Source organism: Haematobia irritans, chromosome 2, assembly GCF_050003625.1.
Source record: "Haematobia irritans isolate KBUSLIRL chromosome 2, ASM5000362v1, whole genome shotgun sequence".
In the NCBI taxonomy this organism is placed as follows: domain Eukaryota; kingdom Metazoa; phylum Arthropoda; class Insecta; order Diptera; family Muscidae; genus Haematobia; species Haematobia irritans.
This window is the reverse complement of record NC_134398.1, coordinates 156,261,806-156,284,774: the sequence shown is the minus strand read 5'-3', so window position 1 is coordinate 156,284,774 and position 22,969 is coordinate 156,261,806. Positions and strand designations below refer to the sequence as shown.

Below are 22,969 nucleotides of genomic sequence, written 5' to 3'. Positions count from 1 at the left end.
AATTTTGACAAAATTTTCTATGATAATTTTGAAAACTTCAAAATACGTTTTATTTTTTAGTTTCGTAGATTGTGGCAGCCGTGGTCCTACTTTGGAAATTTAAGGTGTCGTTAACAAGGTTTTAATTTATTCTGATGCAGTGTTTAAGTGTTTATTGGAATTGGCGTCCGTTTTTAATCTTCAAAAAAATCGACTTTCGATTTTTGTTTTAAATCGAACTAAAATCGATTAATCGAATTTGTAAAGTGACCAAAAACGATTAATCGAATTTTAACGAGAGTATCACAAAGTTGAATTTGAGTTTGAAAGAGAAATGTGATTTAGAGGTGTTTGAGTTGAAAATTCATTAAAAAGTCGAAAGTCTGTGACGTCGAATTATCAGTAATCACAAAAGTGGACTTTCAATTAAGAATCGATTTTTCAATTTAAGAAAAAGTAGAAAAATTCACTTTTACAAAAATCGACTTTTCCAAATTTTTGAAAAAGTCTAATAAATAAAACTCCGAACTTGAAACTGTACTGTCAACAATTGGAAGGAAGAAATCACCCAAAAACAACTCAATTTTAGCCAATAGAAAAGCAATTTTGTTCCATCAATACAACATCGGGCACACGCATCGATAATGACTCACAAGAAACTTCGAGCATTTAGTTATGAGGTTTTTATGCAACTACACTAGTAAGTTAAATTTAGGTAAATTAAAAAAAATTTTAACTAAATTGTATTAAAAACGACGATATCATGCAAATAAATATTTTTTTTATTTTTATTTTTTATTGTTTTATCATTTCAAAATTGCTAAAATGTGTTTAGCGTCATACGAAGATCAAGATGCCAACCCGTACAAATTATCAAGTAAAACACGTCTTTAATATCTTTGTCTTTGAAACTAAATCTCCTAATTTTAAGTTTACAGTCAAGATACAAAATATCGTCGACAAAATATCAGATAAATGTGTCTTCTATGAAGAAATCGATTTTGTATTTTAAGGACATGAAATCTGTGAGCTCACGACAATATTTTCGTCAGTGTAGTATGGATATGACACCGAGTGATTCTGTTTATGATAAATAATTTTGTTACAAAAAAATTCGATTCAAGAGAAGCTTGTGAATCGATAGCTACAATTTTTTGACATTGGAAAAAGAGGGCTTCTATGGGAGAGCCATAAAAGAATTATCGTTAAAAGGGGAAAAAGTTAGAAAACAAAACAGCACATATTTGTCCGAAATCGGACCTTTCTTTCTATGCCAATTTCATATAGAAGTCGATTCGTGTTTACTACACCTTTATTAAGAGTTTACTTCTACCCTTAATATTTCAAAGAAGACTTTTTTCAAAAATCCAAAACTATTTTGTATTACTTACCTTTCGGAAGGATCAACCTTTATGAACTTAGTTGTTTCGGTGATCTATCAGATTTAGAAATCGTAGAAAAATTAAGTGATCCAATTAATTTTTAATTTAAATCATCGTTAATTAACAAATTAATTGATCCAATAATACTATTAATTGATACTATTAATTTTGATTTTTGTTTCAATTAAAAAATTGGTTGAACCAATTAAATTTTCAATTGAAATTTTTTTAGAATTTAATTAAATTTTTAATTGGAATAATGTTGGTGACATATGTTGTGTGAACAACATTTTCAATTAAAATTTTAATTGATTAATATTTTAATAAAACCAAAAATAATATATATATTTTTAATTGGCTTGAATAATTAATTTCGTGATTTAAATTAACGAATATTTTTTTCTGTGTAGAATTTCACTTAATCGTTCAAAAATAGGTTTTCATTTTTTATATTTTGTGACCATGTGAAAATAATGGTGGGTCGGAGGGTGGTTGATTCTTTTTAAAATGAGTTTATGACTTTGATAACTTAAACTGTGGATAATTGTCAATAATAGGTCATGCGATTATGTCTTTAAATCAAAGAGGAAAAAAAGAGAAATGATAGTTAGAAAATTGTCCAAAGTCAAAAAAAGAAGACCACAAAAGAAATTTCACAAATATTAAGGATAATTGAATTTACCAATAGAAAAAAGTGAAAGGAAGAAACAAATTAAAATTTTTTTACTCAAATAAAAACAAAACAAAAATTATTTGCAAAAAATAAACAATTCTTATATTATTTCTTAATTTTTGTTTAGGCTTATACTAAGGAAGTTATATCTATATTTTATGATATACATAAATAATAATTATTAACAATAGTAGTTGTAGTAATTAATTTAAATTTTCATTTTTTGTTATCTTTATACATATTAGTTTTTTTTCTATTTTATAAAAAATAAAATAAAACAGAAATTATGGGAAAATAATAATTTACAATATTTTCTTATATAAACCTCGTAGGGCTGTGCTTTTTTTTCATCAATGTATGTCTTAATTTAATTTAGACAGCGGAAGTTGCGGTTTTTTTGTTTTTCTTAACTTTTGGTTGTTGCTTGATTTCTAGATTGGTAGATAGTTGTACGTGTTTGTTGTTTCTTTATTATTTTTGTTTTCGTTTAGAATGGTAAACTTGCCACAAACATATTTTCTATTAGAGCCGGTGCTGGTACTAAATCTTCTAATTTCAAATAGAATATCCTTTGTAGACCTTGTACACTTAGTGATCTTAATTCGGGTAGTTTACCAAGCAGACGACTAAAATAGTGCGGTTTCTTTTGGGCTTCAGCATTGTAGGTGACATGATCGCGTAGGCTACCAATGATTTTCATTTGTAATTGTTCCACTTTTTTAGGTTCCCGAAGTCCATGGCGTTCTAAAAGGGGAGACAAGTATAAAGAGGGCGAAAGACTGAGTTTAGAATCGTATAAAAATAGATAAATAAACAATAAAAATGAATTAAGGGAGTATATAATTCCAATCTACCTATATAAAAAATACTTTTCTCAAAAACGAAATTTTATAACAACAAAATTTTTCTTTCTTTGAAACTATTTTCTTTAACAACCCCGATTTTTTTATTATTTTATATTAGAAGTTTATTTCAGTTACTACTTCCACAAAAAGGGGGAACTTACTCACAACTTACTTTGATAGTAGGACCTACACGAAAATTAGAACTTTTAAAAATATTGAATTTCAAGAAAATGTTCAAAATTTTATTTCTATAGAAAATTTTGTCTAAATTTTATTTCTATAGAAAATTTTGTCAAAATTTTATTTCCATAGAAAAACTTGTGAACATTTTTGTTCTTTAGACAATTTTGTTAAAATTTTATTTCTATAGAAAATTTTGTCAACATTTTACTTCTATAGAAAATTTTAATCCTATAGAAAATTTTATCAAAATTTTAATTCTATAGAAAATTTTGTCAACATTGTATTTATATAGAAAATTTTTTAAATGTTTTATTTCTATAGAAAATTTTGTCAAAATTTTATTTCTATACAAAATGTTGTCAAAATTTTAATTCTATAGACAATTTTATCAAAATTTTAATTCTATAGAAAATTTTGTCAAAATTTATTTCCATAGAATTTTTTTTCAAAATTTTATTTCTATAGAAATTTTTTAGCAAAATTTTATATATATAGAAAATTTTATCAAAATTTTATTTCTATAGAAAATTTTGTCAAAATTTATTTCCATAGAATTTTTTTTCAAAATTTTATATCTATAGACAGTTTTGTCTAAATTTATTTCTATACAAAACTCTATCAAAATTTTATTTATATAGAAAATTTTTTAAAAGTTTTATTTCTATAGAAAATTTTGCCAAAATTTTATAGAAAATTTTGTCAAAATTTTATATCTATAGAAAATATTTATCAAAATTTTATTTCTATAGAAAATTTCGTCAAAATTTTAATCAATAGAAAATTTTGTCATAAGTTTATATCTATAGAAAATATTTATCAAAATTTTATTTCGGTAGAAAACTTTTATCAAAATTTTATTTATATAGAGCATTTTATCAAAATTTTATTTGTATAGAAAATTTCAACATTTTTTTTCTATAGAGAAATTTGTCAAAATTTTATTTCTGTAGAAAATTTTATCAAAATTTTATTTCTATAGAAAATTTTGTCAAAATTTTATTTCTATGGAAAATTTTGCCAAAATTTTATTTCTATAGAAAATTTTGTCAAAATTTTATTTCTATAGACAGTTTTGTCAAAATTTATTTCTATACAAAACTCTGTCAAATTTTTATTTATATAGAAAATTTTGTCAAAATTTTATTTCTATAGAAAATTTTGTCAATGTTTATTTCTATAGAAAATTTTGTCAAAATTTATTTCCATAGAAAATTTTGTCAAAATTTTATTTCTATAGAAAATTATTATCAAAATTTTATTTGTAGAAAACGTTCATCAACATTTTATTTGTATAGAAAATTTTTATCAAAATGTTATTTCTATAGAAAATTTTGTCAAAATTTTATTTCTATAGAAAATTTTGTCAACATTTTATTTCTATAGAAAATTTTATAAAATTTTTGTTTATACAGAAATTTTGTCAAAATTTTTGTTTATACAGAAATGTTGTCAAAATGTTTGTTTCTATAGAAAATTTTGGCAAAATTTTATTTCCATAGAAAATTTTGTAAAAATTTTATTTCTAAAGAATATTTTGTCAAAATTTTATATCTATAGAAAATATTTATCAAAATTTTATTTCTATAGAAAATGTTTATCATAATTTTTTTTATATTGAACATTTTATTAAAATTTTATTTGTATAGAAAATGTCAAAATTTTATTTCTATAGACAATTTCGTCAACATTTTATTTCTATAGAGAAATTTGTCAAAATTTTGTTTCTGTAGAGAATTTTATCAAAATTTTATTTCTATAATAAATTTTTGTCAAAATTTTATTTCTATAGAAAATGTTGTCATAATTTTATTTTTTTAGACAGTTTTGTCAAAATTTATTTCTATACAAAATTTTGTCAACATTTTATTTCTATAGACAATTTTGTCAACATTTTATTTCTTTAGAGAAATTTGTCAAAATTTTATTTCTGTAGAAAATTTTATCAACATTTTATTTCTATAAAAAATTTTGTCAACATTTTATTTCTATAGAAAATTTTGTCAAAATTTTATTTTTTTTAGACAGTTTTGTCAAAATTTATTTCTATACAAAACTCTGTCAAAATTTTATTTATATACGCCCATGGAAAAAATCATGAACGGCGTTGTCATTTCCAAACGTTTCGTTCATGAAAGTGAATCAACACACATGTGTTGTCAAACTGAGAACAGACGGGGTCAATCTGACAACGTTAAAATGACACCATCCGTTGTCAAAACAACAACGAATGTTCATGATCTGAAAACGTAATGGTTACGAATTTATAAACAAAATTAAAAAAAAAAAGATTTCCGCTACCGTGACTCCAACATGTGTTGTGTGCACCATACGCGTTAACAGTCGCTTTAGCTCATTGCACCACCGGCGGAGTTGCCATAACAACGTCTAACGATTTTAAGAATTTTCATGGAAAAAGAAAAACGAATGCCGTTCATGAAATCGTGAACGCCCGTGGACAAAATCGTGAACATTTCGTTTTGATTTTTTGTGAACGTTTCCGTTTCATTTTGTCACATTCCGTTCACGATTGTCGAACGCAATTTTTCTATTAGTGTAGAAAATTTTGTCAAAATTTTATTCTGTAGAAAATTTTGCCTAAATTTTATTTCTATAGAAAATTTTGTCAAAATTTGATTTCTATAGAAAATTTTGTCAAAATTTTATTTCTGTAGAAAATTTTTTCGAAATTTTATTTCTATAGAAAATTTTGTCAAAATTTTATTTCTACAGAAAATTTTGTCAACTTTTTATTTCTATAGAAAATTTTGTCAAAATTTATTTCTATTCAAAACTCTGTCAAAATTTTATTTATATAGAAAATTTTGTCAATTTTTTTTTCTGTAGAAAAATTTGTCTAAATTTTATTTCTATAGAAAATTTTGTCAAAATTTTAATTTCATAGAAAATTTTTTTTCAAAATTTTATTTCTATAGAAAACTTTCATCAAAATTTTATTTCTATAGATAATTTTGTCAAAATTTTATTTCTATAGAACATTTTGCCATAGTTTTATTTGTATATATAATTTTGTCAAAATTTTTGATTATACAGAAATTTTGTCAAAATGTTTGTTTCTATAGAAAATTTTGTAAAAATTGTATTTCTAAAGAATATTTGGTCAACATTTTATTTATATATAATATTTTGTCACTTAGAATATCACAGTCAGTGTAATAATGTATCCGATACTCGTACCTCAAAAATATAACTCCCAAAACATATAATGATGTAGTCACTCAATTATCCTTATAGCTATTCCAACTTACCTGTCACCAAGGTTAGCGCACACAGACATGCAAATGCGGATATGTCGATTTCTAAATTATGCAGGCTTTTGCTAAATTCCAAAATACCATTCAGCCAATCACCAAAGGAACGTTGACATTGACTGCGATGCAATACAGTGCCATTACAAAATGTCATTTTCGTATCATCCACCCGAGCACGATAGGACAAACGCAGAACAAACAATTCCAGAGAAGAAGATTGCAATAAGAGCTCTTGATCTTCCTGCGTTAGATCTGAATAGCCGGGAATTTTCTCAGCAAATTGTTTAATAACATCTACGGAGGTGGTAAGAAGATTATAGAACTGTTGCACCTTTTCAGCTTCGCTCATTGTTACTGGGGAATCGAGTTGATTGGGTTCCCGATATTGGGAATAATCCAGGCAAGAGGGGTCCGGTGTGGTATCCACATGCGAACGTACAAGGGCTGTAATTAATGAAACGGGCGGTGAAGGAGGAGATTCTTGTGGCGATTTGGGTTTGGAAGGTAAACGCCCACGGCGACCCTTTAGCGAATCGGTGCGTACAACTTCCTTAACCATGCCAACGGCCAGACATTTTTGGAAGCGACAAAATTGACAACGATTTCGACGTCTCTTATCCACGGGACAATTTTTATCGGCCAAGCACACATATTTGGAACCCTTTTGGACGGTACGTTTAAAGAAACCCTTGCAACCCTCACAGGTACGCACCCCATAGTGTTGACAAGCTGCAGTATCGCCACACACAGCACACAATTGTGATGGTGGTGTGGGTATAACACGACCATTGAGCATATCCGCCGTATGGCTCATCTGATGAGGATGGTGTTGATGGTGATGAAGTACAGGTGTAGAGGTCTGTTGTCGAACACTGGGTGAATTCGAAGCAGAACTTGGAGCGCTGGAGAGTTGTGTTGAATGAGCAGAAGGATGTTGATGCTTGATATGCAACGACGTATTACTGGAACCTATAACCAATTTAGGAAGTTTCGGACTATGGCTAATGAGTGGTGATTCCGAACGATTAACGGGCAAAGAGGCACGCCTTAAAGGAGCCATTGCAACAGCTGAGGCGGCAGCAGTAGCAGCTTCCAATTCAGACATTGTGGGAAATGTTGGCAGGCTATAACGTTCAGCTGTCGTTGAATGATAGTTCTGTAAGAGTATATTTGTTGTTGTTGTTGTGGATAAAGGAAGAGTGGGAAAAAAGATAAAGAAGAGAGAATAAATAGGAGTTATGGTTAGTAAAGTTTTCGAAAGAAATAGCAATATTAGAAATTGTGGGTTATTTGTTGAAAAAATATGAAATCTCCATAGAATTTGCTTGGATTATGTTCTAAAGCGAGGAAAATGAAGACAATACATTTTTATTTGGTATTAGAGTTGAAGGTATGCATTTATTCACAAGGAAGTCATGAGCAGTTTCAAGTATACAGAATGCGATACTGAGATAGTTGATCAAATCAAATCCGAAGACCTTTGCAAAAGCTTAAAATTCCAAGAGTCTAAGCTTAGGAATTGCAACTGAACCAAATTGAGTATAACGAAGATCGACCAGAACTTCTATACTTGTTTTGGCTAGAGGCTGAGATGGAAGTATTCCATTCTAAATCTAGGGAAAGTTTTTTTGTAGATAATCACAAAATTTAAAATGAGAAAAAATAGGGAATCTCCATGGAATTTGTGTGGATTATCTTCTAGAGCGGGGAAAATGAAGTCAGTATATTTTTATCTGGGATTAGAGTTTAAGGCATACATTTATTCACATTCAAGTCATGAGAAGTTTCAAATCAATTATACAGACTGTTATACTGAGGTAGTTAACCAAATTAAATCCGGAGACCTTAGCAAAATCTAAAACTCCATGAGTCTTAGATTAGGAATAACTACTGACCCAAATTGGGTATACCGATCGAACCAAATATATGGGAGTCACATATATCTGAATTTGATCCGATTTTTTTTCAAACTCAATAGCGTTCGCCCTTGTGCAAAAAAAAAAAAAAAAACAAAACACCTCGTACCAAATTTCATCGGAATCGGTTAATAAATACATAAACAGACGGACACCAAGGTCTAGATCGACTCAGGAGGTGATTCTGAGTCGATCGATAAACTTTTTTTTTCTATAGATAGATATAGAAATTTTGTCAAAATTGTATTTTTAGAGAAAATTTTATCAAAATTGTAATAGAAAAGTTAGCCAAAATTTGTGTAGACAAGATTGTAATTTTTATTATAGAAAATTTTGTCAACATTTTATTTCTATAGAAAATTTTGTAACATTTTATTTTGTACACAAAATTTTGTCAAAATTGTCGTTGCTATAGAAAATTTCGTCAAAATTTTATTTCTATAGAAATGTTTGTCAAATTTATATTTGTATAGAAAATTTTGTCAAAATTTCATTTCTATAGAAAATTTTGTCAACATTTTATTTCTATAGGAAATGTTGTCAAAATTTTATTTCTATAGAAAATGTTGTCAAAATTTTATTTCTATAGAAAATTTTGTCAAAATTTATTTCTATAGAATATTTTGTCAAAAATTTATTTCTATAGAAATATTTGTCAAAATTTTCTATAGAAAGTTTTGTCAAAAGTTTATATCTATATAAAGTTTTGTCAAAATTTTTATTGCATAGAAAAATTTCTCAAAATTTTATATCTATAGAGATTTTTGTCAAAATTTTGTCAAAATTTTATTTCTATATAAAATTTTGTCAAAACTTTATTTCCATATAAAATGTTGTCCAAAATTTATTCTATAGTGAGTTAACAAATTTGTTCAGTGATGGCAACACTATCCCATCGTCCGCCAAGGAATTATAAAAATTTTAATTCTGTCAAAATTTATATTCTATATATTTTGTCAAAAATTTATTTCTATAGAAATATTTGTCAAAATTTTATTTCTATAGAAAGTTTTGTCAAAAGTTTATATCTATAGAAAGTTTTGTCAAAATTTTTATAGCATAGAAAATTTTCTCAAAATTTTATTTCTATAGAGATTTTTGTCAAAATTTTGTCAATACTGTATTTCTATATAAAATTTTAACAAAATTTTATTTCCATATAAAATGTTGTCAAAAATTTATTCTCTAGAAAATTATACCAAAATTTTTATTGCCAAAATTTTATTTCTATAGAAAATTTTTTTAAAATTTTATTTTTTTTTTCTATTTTTATGTAAAAGAAAATTTTGTCAACATTTTATTTGTATAGAAAATTTTGTCAACATTTCATTTTGTATACAAAATTTTGTCAAAATTTTCGTTGGTACAGAAAATTTCGTCAAAATTTTATTTCTATAGAAAAGTTTGTTAAATTTATATTTGTATAGCAAATTTTCTCAAATTTTTTTTCTATAGAAAATTTTCTTAAAATTTTATTTCTATAGAAAATTTTGTCAACATTTTAGTTCGATGGAAGATTTTGTAAAAATTTTATTTTTTTATAGAAAATTTTATTTCTATAGAACATTTTGTACATTTTTTTTATAGAAAATGTTGTCAAAATTTTATTTCTGTAAAAATTTTATTTCTATAGAAAATTTGTGAAGTACCTCTTAGTTGGAGGTGAATATTATGGAAAATCTACCGAGACATCAAGAGTTCTACCATTCTACCAAACAGTAAAAAATCTACCATTTTTTGTAGAATTCTACCAAATTTGGCAACCGTGATTCCGTCGCGTATTTTGGGCACCAAAAACCGTGTAAGCCTATCGCCTCTCACTATGCAAGAGGCAAAAGCGTAGCAAATAAACAAAGGCGTAGCCGAAAAATTAATGAAAATGTCCCTTTTGGATCCAGTGCAAAATCGGAGGAATGTATTTAGCATTGGATTGTAATATTGACTTCGTATTAAGTTTTTAGATGTGATGATATTTTAGTATTTCGAATTCCAAAAAAAAAATAAACTTTTTCCCTACTTTTTTGCTTTTTACTTCTATGTAAAGACGAACAATAACATATATTTTATGACAAATTCCATGTCAATTAATCGGTACACTTTTCAAATATATTTTGAAATGTTCATAATTTTGCTCATACTGTGTTTTATAAGCGGTAAAAATTAGTATTTTTAAATGTATTACAATAGCAGTATAAAACAAAGGATTTTTATATATCACCTCAAAGAAAGTGAAATCCTTATGAAGTGAAAATTAATTACATCTCTAGAAGAAACTTTTCAGCCATAGGGCTTCACTATATCCAGCAATATGCACTTGAGTACCTAGAAAAAGAGTTTGAAATGAAGGATATCTATAAAGGAAGTAAAAAAAAACTCAAGTCCCAATTAGTGGTTTGGTTAATCCAATTTTTATAACTTGAACCAAAAGGATGTGGAATTGTAAACTGATTGTTGAGGATGTAAATTTTTTCTGAGTGATTTTGGATAGAGAGCTGGGTTGTCGGAGACACATTCAGAAACAAAGAGGCTCTTAGATATTTTATTTAACGGGTGTTTTTTATGATTATTTTAATATGAATCACTCTGTTGTCTGACATCTGTTTTGACAGTTTAAAGTGACGTCTCTACTCAGTATTGTTTGGCAAATCATCATAGTGAGATTAACTCCAGAACTACGCTTCCAAATCGTGGAAATTCGTAGTCGATTAATCATTTAGATGAAGATCCGTATTATTACCGCAAAATTGCCTTCAGTGATGAGGCGCATTTTTGGTTGAATGGATATGTCAACAAGCAAAATTACCGTATTTGGAGCGAAGATAATCTATACGCCGTTCCCGATAAAAGTTCTGTTTGGTGCAGTCTTTGGGAAGTCGATACAGAATCATAATCAATCCATTTTTGTTGCCAAAGCTTCAAGATAATGATGTAAACGAAATGTGGTTTCATCAGGATGGTGTCACTTGTCATACTGCGGGCGAAACAATTGACTTATTGAATGAACATTTCAGCGACAACATTATTTCGAGAAATGGACCACTGAATTGGCCTCCACGTTCGTGTGGTTTGACACCACTTGAAGTCATTGGTTTACGTGAATAAACCAGCAACTACTGACGCTTGGAAACCAATATTCAACGTGTCATTGCTGAAACAGCCCTCAAATGCTTGCAAAGTTGTTTGAAAATTAAACCTCCAGAATGGCAAATTTGAAAGAAATTGTTGAAAGGAGACAAAGGAGAACAATTATAATAATGGAGCATAGATTTTATAGATGGGAAATAGTTGCCATAGGGTACTTTCGCAACCTAATTCTAGTGCCTTGATCTTGTGAGTATGGTTAATAAAAATCTAAAAATTTTCTACTTACATTGGGTTGTGCTGCTTGATACTGATGATAGAAACTTTCTCCCGATGAGGCAGCATTGTAATTCTGTGAGTTTTCATTGCCCGAACTTGATCCATTATTATACTCATACGATGAGGCTGAAGAACTTGAAGAGGCTGGAGTTGTGGTAGCATTGAAATGGCCATGATAGTTGAAATTATTGGAATTGGGCTGGTGTGAGTGATGTTGTTGCTGTGAGGCAGCATTTAAGTGCGTTTGCGATGTATTGTGTTGGGAGGGTCCCATTAAACTATTGTGGCTGGCTAACTGTTGTTGATGATGGCTGGATTGCTGATGATGCTGTTGCTGCTGCGGCTGCGGCTGTTGATGGTGATGTTGCTGTTGCTGCTGGTGATGATGATGATGGTGAGTCTGATTTAAAGCTGGTCCACCTATGCCATCAGCCGATGATGATGACAAAGGATAACAATCCTCATCCATTTTAATTTGTAATTCAGATGAAGCGGCGTTATCACTACTGCCACTTGGTGTTGTACCGTATTTGAGCGAATAGGTTTCTTCAAAACTAGGCAATGATAATGGCCCTTCCAGGGGCGATAATAGGGGATCACCCCCGCTATGCGTTTGCTGGTGTTGCTTTAAATTTTGTCTCTCCTGTAGGGCATGCAATGCAATCGCAGGATCACTGCTTGATCGTAAACTCAAGAGGCCAAGTTCTTGTGGTGTTGAACGATCGAAACACAACGATGAATGATCCCTTTCCGAATTGGGTGTACTCACACTGTGATGATGTTCCGGTATGGAGGATAAACGTTTCTCACGCAGGCACGTTAATTTCGTTAGATTCTCTATGGATGAGGTGATATCCTCACTACTACCCACCAAGGTTTCACACGACGAATGGAGATCTTGCAAATGATGGCTATGATTGTGCGGTGTTGAGGAATCGGCCTCCCTACCGGGATTACTATCAAGTGTGGGTGAGAGTAGAGATTGATTGGAGTCGGTAGGAAAGAATAAATCGGATAGTTGATTGAATGTATGATCAATTAATTCCGAATGTTCTGAGGTTGTGGTATCCGTAAGATTACCAATCAAATGATCCTCTGTGGCCACCGACAATAAGTGGGATGTTGAGCTGTTGGCCAATGTTGCCGAAGTGTGTTGTGTCGTGTGATGGTGATGGCTGTGATGGTGGTGATGATGGTGGTGATGATGATGTTGATGATTGTTATGATGTTGTTGCTGCTGCTGTTGTTGTTGCTGATGTTGTGTTGTTGCTGCTGCTGCCTGGGTGGTATGATGTTGCTGCTGATTACTGGATTGCGAGGAAAAATTATCAAACGGAGAAAGAGAACCGAAAGTCTTCTGTAATGAAAGGCAGTTGAAAAAAGACTAAAATTAAAAGTTGTGATTTTTTTAAAAAGGTATTCGCGAAAAAAAAATCTACGTTTCTCCAGGAGGAGTTATTCCACATTAGTCATGCGCACTTTAGTGAACGGGTAACTAAATATGATTGGCAGTTATTATCTGTCTGTCCATTTATTTTTTTCTGTCCGTCTGTTTGTGTCTTGTTTGCCAATTCATTTTGCGAAAAGCCCTAATAGTTCCTCTTCAATATTATGAATTTTTTATACGCCTATTAGGGAGACTACAAAACCATCTCACTAAAATATGTGTTTGTTGGCCAGAGTTCGATGTCTTTTGTTTGCGAATACTACAAAATACAACCCCCATTTGACGTTGTTTTTCTTATTTATTGTTTACCTACATATATTCATTAACCATATTGTTGGCAGTTGTATGTTGTGGTTAGGTGATAATTTCATGATTGGTTGCGGTTAATTGTCTTTTATTGTCATTATCATACCGCCCATCGAGGTGTCATCGTTAACCAATGCAAATGTAATTAGTGATCTATTATTATTGTAGTTATTCTTCTTGCCTGCCTTATTATTGGGAGGAGTTAAAGGAAATTTCAAAAAAATGCAATATATCAATATGAAATATTTCAGAGGCGAGGGGATCATTTTTATATCGTATATGGTCAGGGTACAATAAGTTTGATTTGTATTATTGTATAATATTAGCCCAAGACCCATATTATTAACCAATCGAATCCCTTTTTTTAGCATTAAGTGGAAGTCTTTCCTTTCCTATATGTTAAATGGTAGATACTTATCGAAATTTTCAAAAAGTCGAATTGTGATATCAGATTTATGGGAATTACAGATATGATTCACGTGAGTCATGAATAGTAACTTGAAATTTGTTGTGACTCGCGAGCATGTCAGTACGAGAATTATCGGAGTCAAGGGAATTGTCGTAAGTCGTGAGATCACTTGTTCATGTGCATGCAGAACTACGACTTTTCACGTCGTGAGTGCGCATGAATTCATAGCACGATAACTTCATTGTTGAGGGCTGCAGGCACACTGACACGGATAGCGTGCGGGCCATGCCGTATAAATCGAATGACTGATTGTTCGACTCCTGGTTGGAGAGGAGGATCTTTGCTTACCTGACTATGAGAATGATCGGAGTCAAGGGAATTGTCGTAAGTCGTGAGATCACTTGTTCATGTACATGCAGAACTACGACTTTTCACGTCGTGAGTGCGCATGAATTCATAGCACGGTAACTTCATTGTTGAAGGCTGCAGGCACACTAATACGGATAGTGTGCGGGCAATGCCGTATAAATCGAATGACTGATTGTTCGACTCCTGGTTGGAGAGGAGGATCTTTGCTTACCTGACTATTTCAAAATACAATATAAGTTATATTCGCAAAATGGCCTATGGTCTCCCGACAAAATTTAGGTACTTCACATATTGCTATTCAGATAGAGAAAGTATTTTACAGGAAACGTAGATGGTGGTCATGTGACAAAAACTGAATATCCCTTTTTTCATATTTGAACGGGGAAAGAGACCTCACATTTTCCTCTGACTGTTTTAAGGTAGCTTTTAGAAAATGACCTATATAATGCACATGAACGTTTCCAATGTACAGGATCGTGGGTTCAAACCGAGTTTTGACCAAACACCAAAAAGTGTTTCAGCCATGGATTATTTATCCCCTCTCAGTAATGCTGGTGACATTTGAGAGTGTTTCAAAGCTTCTCTATGTGGTTTGACTGCAATGTTGGACGCCGTTTGGACAAATTTTTATATGAAAAACTGATTTTGGCCATAATTCGTGACCACACCCAAAAATTCAAATTTCGATGAAAATCTTTAGAAACAAATCAAATTTTTGTATGAAAAACTTATTTTGGCCATAACTACTTAAATATGCCACCAAGAACCAAAAGGATCTTATTTCATAACTACGCCCAAAAAAATAAAAGCTTCGATGAAAATTTCCCAAAAAATCAATTTTTTTATGAAAACCTTATTTTGGCCATAACGCCTTAAATATGTGTCCTAGAACCAAAAAACCTTAATTCATGACCATGCCCAAAAAATTAAAATTTCGGTGAAAATCCTCAAAAAATCCAATTTTTTATATGAAAAACTTATTTTGGCCATAACTCCTTACATGTGCGTCCTAGAGCCAAAAGGACATTATTTCGTGACCACCTCCAAAAAAATTAATATTTCAAAGAAAATCCTCAAAAAATCCATATATTTATATGAAAAACTTATTTTGGCCATAACTTCTTAAATTTTAGCCCTAGAGCTAAAAAGGCCTTAAAAATCAAAATTTTGACGAAAATCCTCAAAAAATTAAAATGTTTATATGAAAAACTTATTTTTTATTTTATTAATAAATATGCGTCTTATGACTCTAAGAGCCCATCCCCAAAAATCCAAATTCACATGAAAATCCATAAAAATCCACATTTTTATATGAAAACTTATTTTGGCCATAACTTCTTAAATTTGCGCCCTAGAGCCAAAAGGGCCTTAAAAATCAAAATTTTGACGAAAATCCTCAAAAAATTAAAATGTTTATGTTATATGAAAAACTTTTTTTTTATTTTATTAATAAATATGCGTCCTAGAGTCCAAGAGCCCACCCCCAAAAATCCAAATTCACATGAAAATCCATAAAAATCCACATTTTTATATGAAAACTTATTTTTTCCATAACTCCTTAAATATGCTTCCTAGAGCCAAATGACCTTAATTCGTGACCACCCTCAAAAAATCAAAATTTCGACAAAAATCCTCAAAAAAAAATTTATGGAGAACTTACTTTCACCACAATTCCTTATATATGCGTCCTAGAGCCAAAAGGGCATTAAAAATCAAAATGTCCATGAAAATTCTCAAAAAATCTAACTTTTTATATGAAAATCTTATTTTGGCCATAACCCCTTAAATATGCATCCTAGAGCCAAAAGGACGTTATTTTGTGACAACCATTATTTCCTGACAACGAAAACAATCGAAATTTCAACGAAAATCCTCACAAAATCCAAATATTTATATGAAAAACTTATTTTGGCCATAACTCCTTAAATTTGAGACCTACTGCCAAAAGGACCTTATTTCATGACCACCCACAAAAATTCAAAATGTGAACGAAACACCCCAAAAAGTCTAAATTTTTATATGAAAAGCTAATTTTTTTATTTTATTATTAAATATGCATCCTAGAGTCAAAAGAACCTTAATTCGTGAAATATTTATATTAAAAACTTATTTTGGCCATAACATCTTACATATGCGCCCTAGAGACAAAGGGCCTTAAAAAAGCAAAAAATCAAAATTTCGGCTAAAATCCTCAAAAAATCCAAACTTTTATATGAAAAACTTATTGTGGCTAAAATGCCAAAATGACCCCCAAAAACTAAAAAAAATTCCGACGAAATCTTTCAAAGATGCAATTTTTTATGAAAAACTTATTGTGGCCATAATTAAGGATTTATGGTTTTTTATGTTTTTTTTTAATTGATTGTTTGAAATGTCGATTTCCGAAGATTTCATTCATAATATGACATTTTATTTTTTATTTCATACAAAGAAATAAATATTTTTCAATATAAATTTAATTTGAAAAAATATTCCGTTAAAAAAATAATAAATTACGGAAAATAATTGTTTGAATAAAATATTTAAATTCATAAATTTTTAATTTTTCATTATTTCTTTGTCTAACCTTATTAGGTACAATTAAAGTTCACAGAAAAAAATATTTTTTTTTTCTTCAATCACGAAATTAATTGATCCAATTAATTTCAATCACAGAAATGATAGTATCAATCACCAAAGTCAATCAAAAAATTTATTGTTCCAATTAAAAAATTAATTGATCTAATTAGTTTTTGTGATTAATTTTTTCTTTCAACTAAAAAAATTTTTGAACCAATTAAATTTTTAATTGATTATGTTTTAAAATTCAATTAAACATTTAATTGGAAAAATTTTTGGTGATATTTTTTTGTGTTGGATACCACTTAAGCTGGGTTATAATTTGTTTTAATTAAAAAATTATTTAAACAATTATAACTAATAATTGGTGATATTTTATATACTCGTATGAAGGAAGTCGATTATCATTGAGATAAAACCGAAATAAAGACACACAGGCATATAATAAAAGTCCACCATAATTCGAACAAAAGTCAAGGATGATAAGATGAGGATTTCTTTATCTTAGCCAAAGCTAAATAGATTTTGTTTCAAAAATTTGAAAATTATTGTCATTCCAGTGAACTGTCCTATTTAATCCTAAAATAAATTTTTAATAATTTCCCAAAAAGTTTTTGGGAAATTAATCGAAATCGAGTACTTACATTTGGTTGCAATAGTAACATGCTTGTGCTAACGTTGGTTTGCCGTGTCTTCTGATGATCGTTATTGCTTGAGGTTGTGGTTGGTCTAGCAACCGTAGCTGATATTCGAACTGCAGCAGCTGCTGCTGTTGTGGCTGCCAAAGATGATGGCGTTGATAATAATGTTGCTGTTGTTGTTATTGGGTCTTGTTCCGTTTGTTTTTCAGTTTTAATTTGAAGAGTTTTATTGGTATTCGAATGGTGGCGGTTACAATTATTGCTGGGACTTTTGCTTATGTTGTTGCTGTCACTATTTCTGGAAGGTAGAATAGTTGGCGAATTTGAAATGGATGTTGAATGGTTGTTGTTGTTGTTGTTGGTGGTGATGAGATTGTTTGTTACAGCCGTGTTTGCGATTGTTGTTGTAGTTGTTATTGCATTTGTTGTTGCTGAGATCTTCGGTGGTGTTGTTGTTGTTGTCGTCGTCTTACTAGTTGTTATACTATCACTTATGCTATTACTACTAATACTACTACTACTACTATTACAACAATTATTTCCTAGTAGGGTTGTTGGTGTTGCTTCTGTCGGTGTTGATGATGTTACTGCTGCTGATGCTCCGGTCACGCCAGTGGGTGTTGATGGCGGTTGTGGTGCTGGTGTTGTTGCGGGTGCTGCACGTTCTTCTTGTAAATTGGCGCTGGTGTTAAATGCTGCACCTGTAAAAGATCACAAAAGAACAAGCAAAACAACCATGAGTCCAATGAAGTTATAAAAGAAACGTTGGTTGGATAGCTTTCCAGGGAATCTTAAAGATACACAAGAAGAAAAACTGTCGTAGAAAGGGAATGGTGGTAGAGAGCAAGTGTAGACAAAAGCTTTTTGACTAAATTCATAAATTTAAATTTAATTGAAAGTCAATGTAATTAAATTAAACTAATTTTTGTTAATTAAAGTTAATATTAAAAATAAAATTAAAGTTTAAATTAAAGTTAAGATTAATATTAATATTAAATTTAAAATAAAAATTAAAATTAATTTTAATATTAAAAATTAAATGGAACGATAAAATAAAAATTAATATTAAATTATTTTTAAAATTAAAACTAAAATTGAAATTAAAAATAAAATTATAATTAAAATTTAATTCAAATCAAACCTAAAATAATAATAAATTGAAGTAAAATTAAAATAAAAATAAAAATGATGATGATGATTTGACAGTGGCAAAGGATGATTTGACAGTGGCAAAGGAAAAAAGAGAGATGTTTGTACAAAGATTTATTTAGCCAAAGGCCAACTATCATAAACCTTTTTTCGGAAGGTTACAGTGTGGTTCACTTTGGGTTTAGTGAACAACCCGAATTTATTCTGATAATTGGTTGATAGTTTTGCTGCAAGTAGAGGATGCTGATGAGGAATGTGGTAATTCCGAAACGTGCGTCCATCCAACCATCTTGCAGTGTATAGGGCTTTGTCCAAATAAATTCGACAAACAATTTTTTCCTCTGTTGGTTAAGCTACTCTTGTAGTTTAGTCAACGCAATGGTTTTAAAGCTGAGATCAAAACAACAAATATGATTGAAGTACAAACCAACAATAAAAAATAAAAATAAAAACTTTAAATTTAAATTTAAATTAAAGCAATTAGTATCAAAATAAATAATTTTACAAATAAAATACAAAATAAAATTAATTTTAAAATTAAAACTAAAAGGAAATAAAATTAAACAAAATTATATTAAAAATTAAATTAAAAAATTATATTAAATTAAATTAAAATCAAAATGAAAATAATAAATAATAATGATATAAAAACTTTAAATTAATGTAATTTATATCAACATAATGTAATATTGAAAATAAATTAATAATACAAATAAAATTAAACTTTAAATCAAATTAAAATTAAAAAGTAAAAAGAAAATAAAATTATAATTAAACAAAATTATATTTAAAATTGAATTAAAAATCAAAATTGAAATAATAAATTAAAAATAAAAAAACTTTAAATTTAAATTAAAGTAATTTATATCAAATTAAAGTAATATTAAAAATAAATAATTATTACAAATAAAATTAAAGTTAAAACTAAATTTTAATTTTAAAATTAATTTTAATATTAATTTTATATATTAAAATTATAATTAATTTTATAATTAAAAGTAAAATTGAAATGAGAAGGATTATTTCCTTTTAAACAAAATTAATTACAATAATAAATAAAAATAAAATGAAAATGAAAATAAAAACTTTTAATTCAAATTAAAGTAATGTATAAAAAAATAAAGTAAATTAACATTACAAAATAAAATTAAAGTTTAAATTAAAATTAAATAAAAATTATGCTAAAATTAATTTTAAACTTATAAAAAAACGAAGATATTATTTTGTTGTATTACAACAAGCCTTATAAACTCTATAAATAAAATTAAAATTATCATTAAACAAAATTATAATTGAAATTTAAATTAAAATCAAATTAAAATTAAAGTAATTTATATCAAAATGAAGTAATATTAAAAATAAAATTAAATTTTAAATTAAAATTAAATTAAAACTAAAAAAAGAAGTAAAATTATAATTAAAATTTAAATAATTTCAAAAATTAAAATAAAAAGTTTTAAGTAAAATTAAAGTAATCTATCATATCAAAATAAATGAAATTTAAGTTTAACTTAAAATTAAAACTAAAACTTAGATTCAAATTAAATTTAAAATAAAATTAAAATTAAAATTAAAATAATTGTAAACTTAAAACTAATTTTATAATTAAAATAAAAATAAAAAATTTAAAATGAAATAAAATTATAACTAAGCAAAATTATTATTAATACTTAAATTAAAATAATAAATAATTATTAAATTAAAATAAAAAATAACTTTAATTTAAAGTAATTTATATAAAAAAAATGAATTAAATTCAAATAAGAAAAACATTTTTCTCCAAGTGTAAGAGGATTTAGCATATATTTATCCAACAATTTTGACATTTGCCAGCAACAACAACAAATCTTAAATGTTATTAATTTATGTGATTAGTTATGGTGGTTAGTGTGGCGTAAACGAAAAAAAAACCTCCACACCAAGTGAATCAGGAAAACGAAAATTTAATGAGTTTCAAATGAAAAAAAAAAGAAAAACAAAACGAACAAGAACAACGATACCTTAGAGACTAATAATGACATTTAGATTTAATTCAATTGAGGAATATCCCACTGCATTTGCTTAAAAGGAATTTGAATTTTAACGGCAACCAGCCACCCCCTACTGAACGAATGAAAACATGTTTGAATTTCTTCCAAGTATATCTGCTAGTGTGTCTGTCCCCTGGAGGAGGAGTTATGAATTTTAAATTTGAAAGTGACTTTTGTTTTAGGGAATACCACACTTCTTGAGTTGTATGGAAACTAAAATTAAAAAATAAAATGTTATGCTCAGTATGTTAGATAGGGTAGATATAATTTCAAATCCTCCAATCAGCGAAGTGATTCGATTTGGTAGATGGAACAAAGGCGGAGATTGCAATTTTTTTTATAAAGGGTGATTCTTTTGAGGTTAGGATTTTCATGCATTAGTATTTGACAGATCACGTGGGATTTCAGACATGGTGTCAAAGAGAAAGATGCTCAGTATGCTTTGACATTTCATCATGAATAGACTTACGATCTGCCACAACGTCGAATTTTCAGTGAATGGGCCCTAGAAAAGTTGGCAGAAAATCCGCTTTTTTATCGACAAATTTTGTTCAGCGATTAGGCTCATTTCTGGTTGAATGGCTACGTAAATAAGCAAAATTGCCGCATTTGGAGTGAAGAGCAACCAGAAGCCGTTCAAGAACTGCCCATGCATCCCGAAAAATGCACTGTTTGGTGTGGTTTGTACGCTGGTGGAATCATTGGACCGTATTTTTTCAAAGATGCTGTTGGACGCAACGTTACGGTGAATGGCGATCGCTATCGTTCGATGCTAACAAACTTTTTGTTGCCAAAAATGGAAGAACTGAACTTGGTTGACATGTGGTTTCAACAAGATGGCGCTACATGCCACACAGCTCGCGATTCTATGGCCATTTTGAGGGAAAACTTCGGAGAACAATTCATCTCAAGAAATGGACCGGTAAGTTGGCCACCAAGATCATGCGATTTGACGCCTTTAGACTATTTTTTGTGGGGCTACGTCAAGTCTAAAGTCTACAGAAATAAGCCAGCAACTATTCCAGCTTTGGAAGACAACATTTCCGAAGAAATTCGGGCTATTCCGGCCGAAATGCTCGAAAAAGTTGCCCAAAATTGGACTTTCCGAATGGACCACCTAAGACGCATCCGCGGTCAACATTTAAATGAAATTATCTTCAAAAAGTAAATGTCATGGACCAATCTAACGTTTCAAATAAAGAACCGATGAGATTTTGCAAATTTTATGCGTTTTTTTTTTTAAAAAGTTATCAAGCTCTTAACAAATCACCCTTTATTTGAAGCCAAACTCCAAGTGAAGTTAAAGAAACAAATGAGTTCTTTTCATAGTTTTAAGGGATTGCTATTTGTTTTCATAGGAAAGGTTAAAATATCTACGTAGAAAAAACAGTTGAATGAATTTATTTTACAAAAGAGAATAAGCAAAATTTCATAAATTTTTCTTTTGATCCAAACTACTTCATTTGACCCAACGGATAACCTACAGGCATAGGAACAGGACAGGGAATTTTTCAATCTAGACTATGTATGCAATCGAAAATCAAAGTTATTAGTAACCAAATTTTTGTCCAAAAAAGTGTTACTATAGAAAGTTTTGTCAAAATTTTGTTTCTATAGAAAATTTTGCCAAAATTTTCATTCTATAGAAATTTTTGTCAAAATTTTATTTCTTAGAAAAATTTTTTAAAATTTTATTTCTATAGAAAAATTTGTTCAAATGTTATATCTATAGAAAATTTTGTCAACATTTTATTTCTATAGAATATTTTGGCACAATTTTGTTACTGCTGTTTTTGATTTCAGCTTAAAACCATACATGGGCTACTACAAGTGTAGCTTAACCAACAGAGGAAAAGTATCCTTGTTGGGTGGTTCAAGTGTAGTTTACTTTGGGTTTAGTGAAGTACTCGAATTTATTCTGATAAATGGTTGATAGTTTGGTGCAAGTATAGGTTGCTGATGAGGAATTTAGTAATTTCTATAGAACATTTTGTCAAAATTTTATTTCTATAGAAAATTTTGTCAAAATTTTATTTCTATATAAAATTTTGTCAACATTTTATTTCTATAGAAAATTTTATCAAAATTTTATTTCTATATAAAATTTTGTCAACATTTTATTTCTTAGAAAATTTTATAAAAATTTTATTTCTATAGAAAATTAAATCAAAATTTTATTTTTATAGAAAATTTTGTCAAAATTTTATTTCTATAGAAAATTTTGTTAAAATTTTATTTTTATAGAAAATTGGGTCAAAATTTTATTTCTACAGAAAATTTTGTCAAAATTTTATTTCTATAGAAAATATTATCAAAATTTTATTTCTATAGAAAATTTTGTCAAAATTTTATTACTGTTGTTTTTGATTTCAGCTTAAAACCATGTATGGACTACATTACAAGTGTAGCTTAACCAACAGAGGAAAATTATCCTTCAAGTATAGTTTACTTT

The 22,969-nt window shown here is 28.7% G+C and overlaps 1 protein-coding gene across 1 annotated transcript in view; it reads right to left on the bottom strand.

The window, feature by feature from the left end:
- Positions 1 to 2,374: 2,374 nt before the first annotated feature.
- The window catches only part of LOC142226609 (putative nuclear hormone receptor HR38), a 220,655-nt gene continuing 200,060 nt past the window's right edge, over positions 2,375 to 22,969 (bottom strand). The window contains exons 2-5 of the mRNA XM_075296702.1: positions 17,342 to 18,039; positions 11,618 to 12,964; positions 6,329 to 7,487; positions 2,375 to 2,778 (exon numbers count right to left, since the gene is read on the bottom strand). Of these exons, the coding sequence (XP_075152817.1) occupies positions 2,522 to 2,778; positions 6,329 to 7,487; positions 11,618 to 12,964; positions 17,342 to 18,039 (3,461 nt within the window). The 3' untranslated portion in view covers positions 2,375 to 2,521. The remainder of the gene's footprint in view (positions 2,779 to 6,328; positions 7,488 to 11,617; positions 12,965 to 17,341; positions 18,040 to 22,969) is intronic.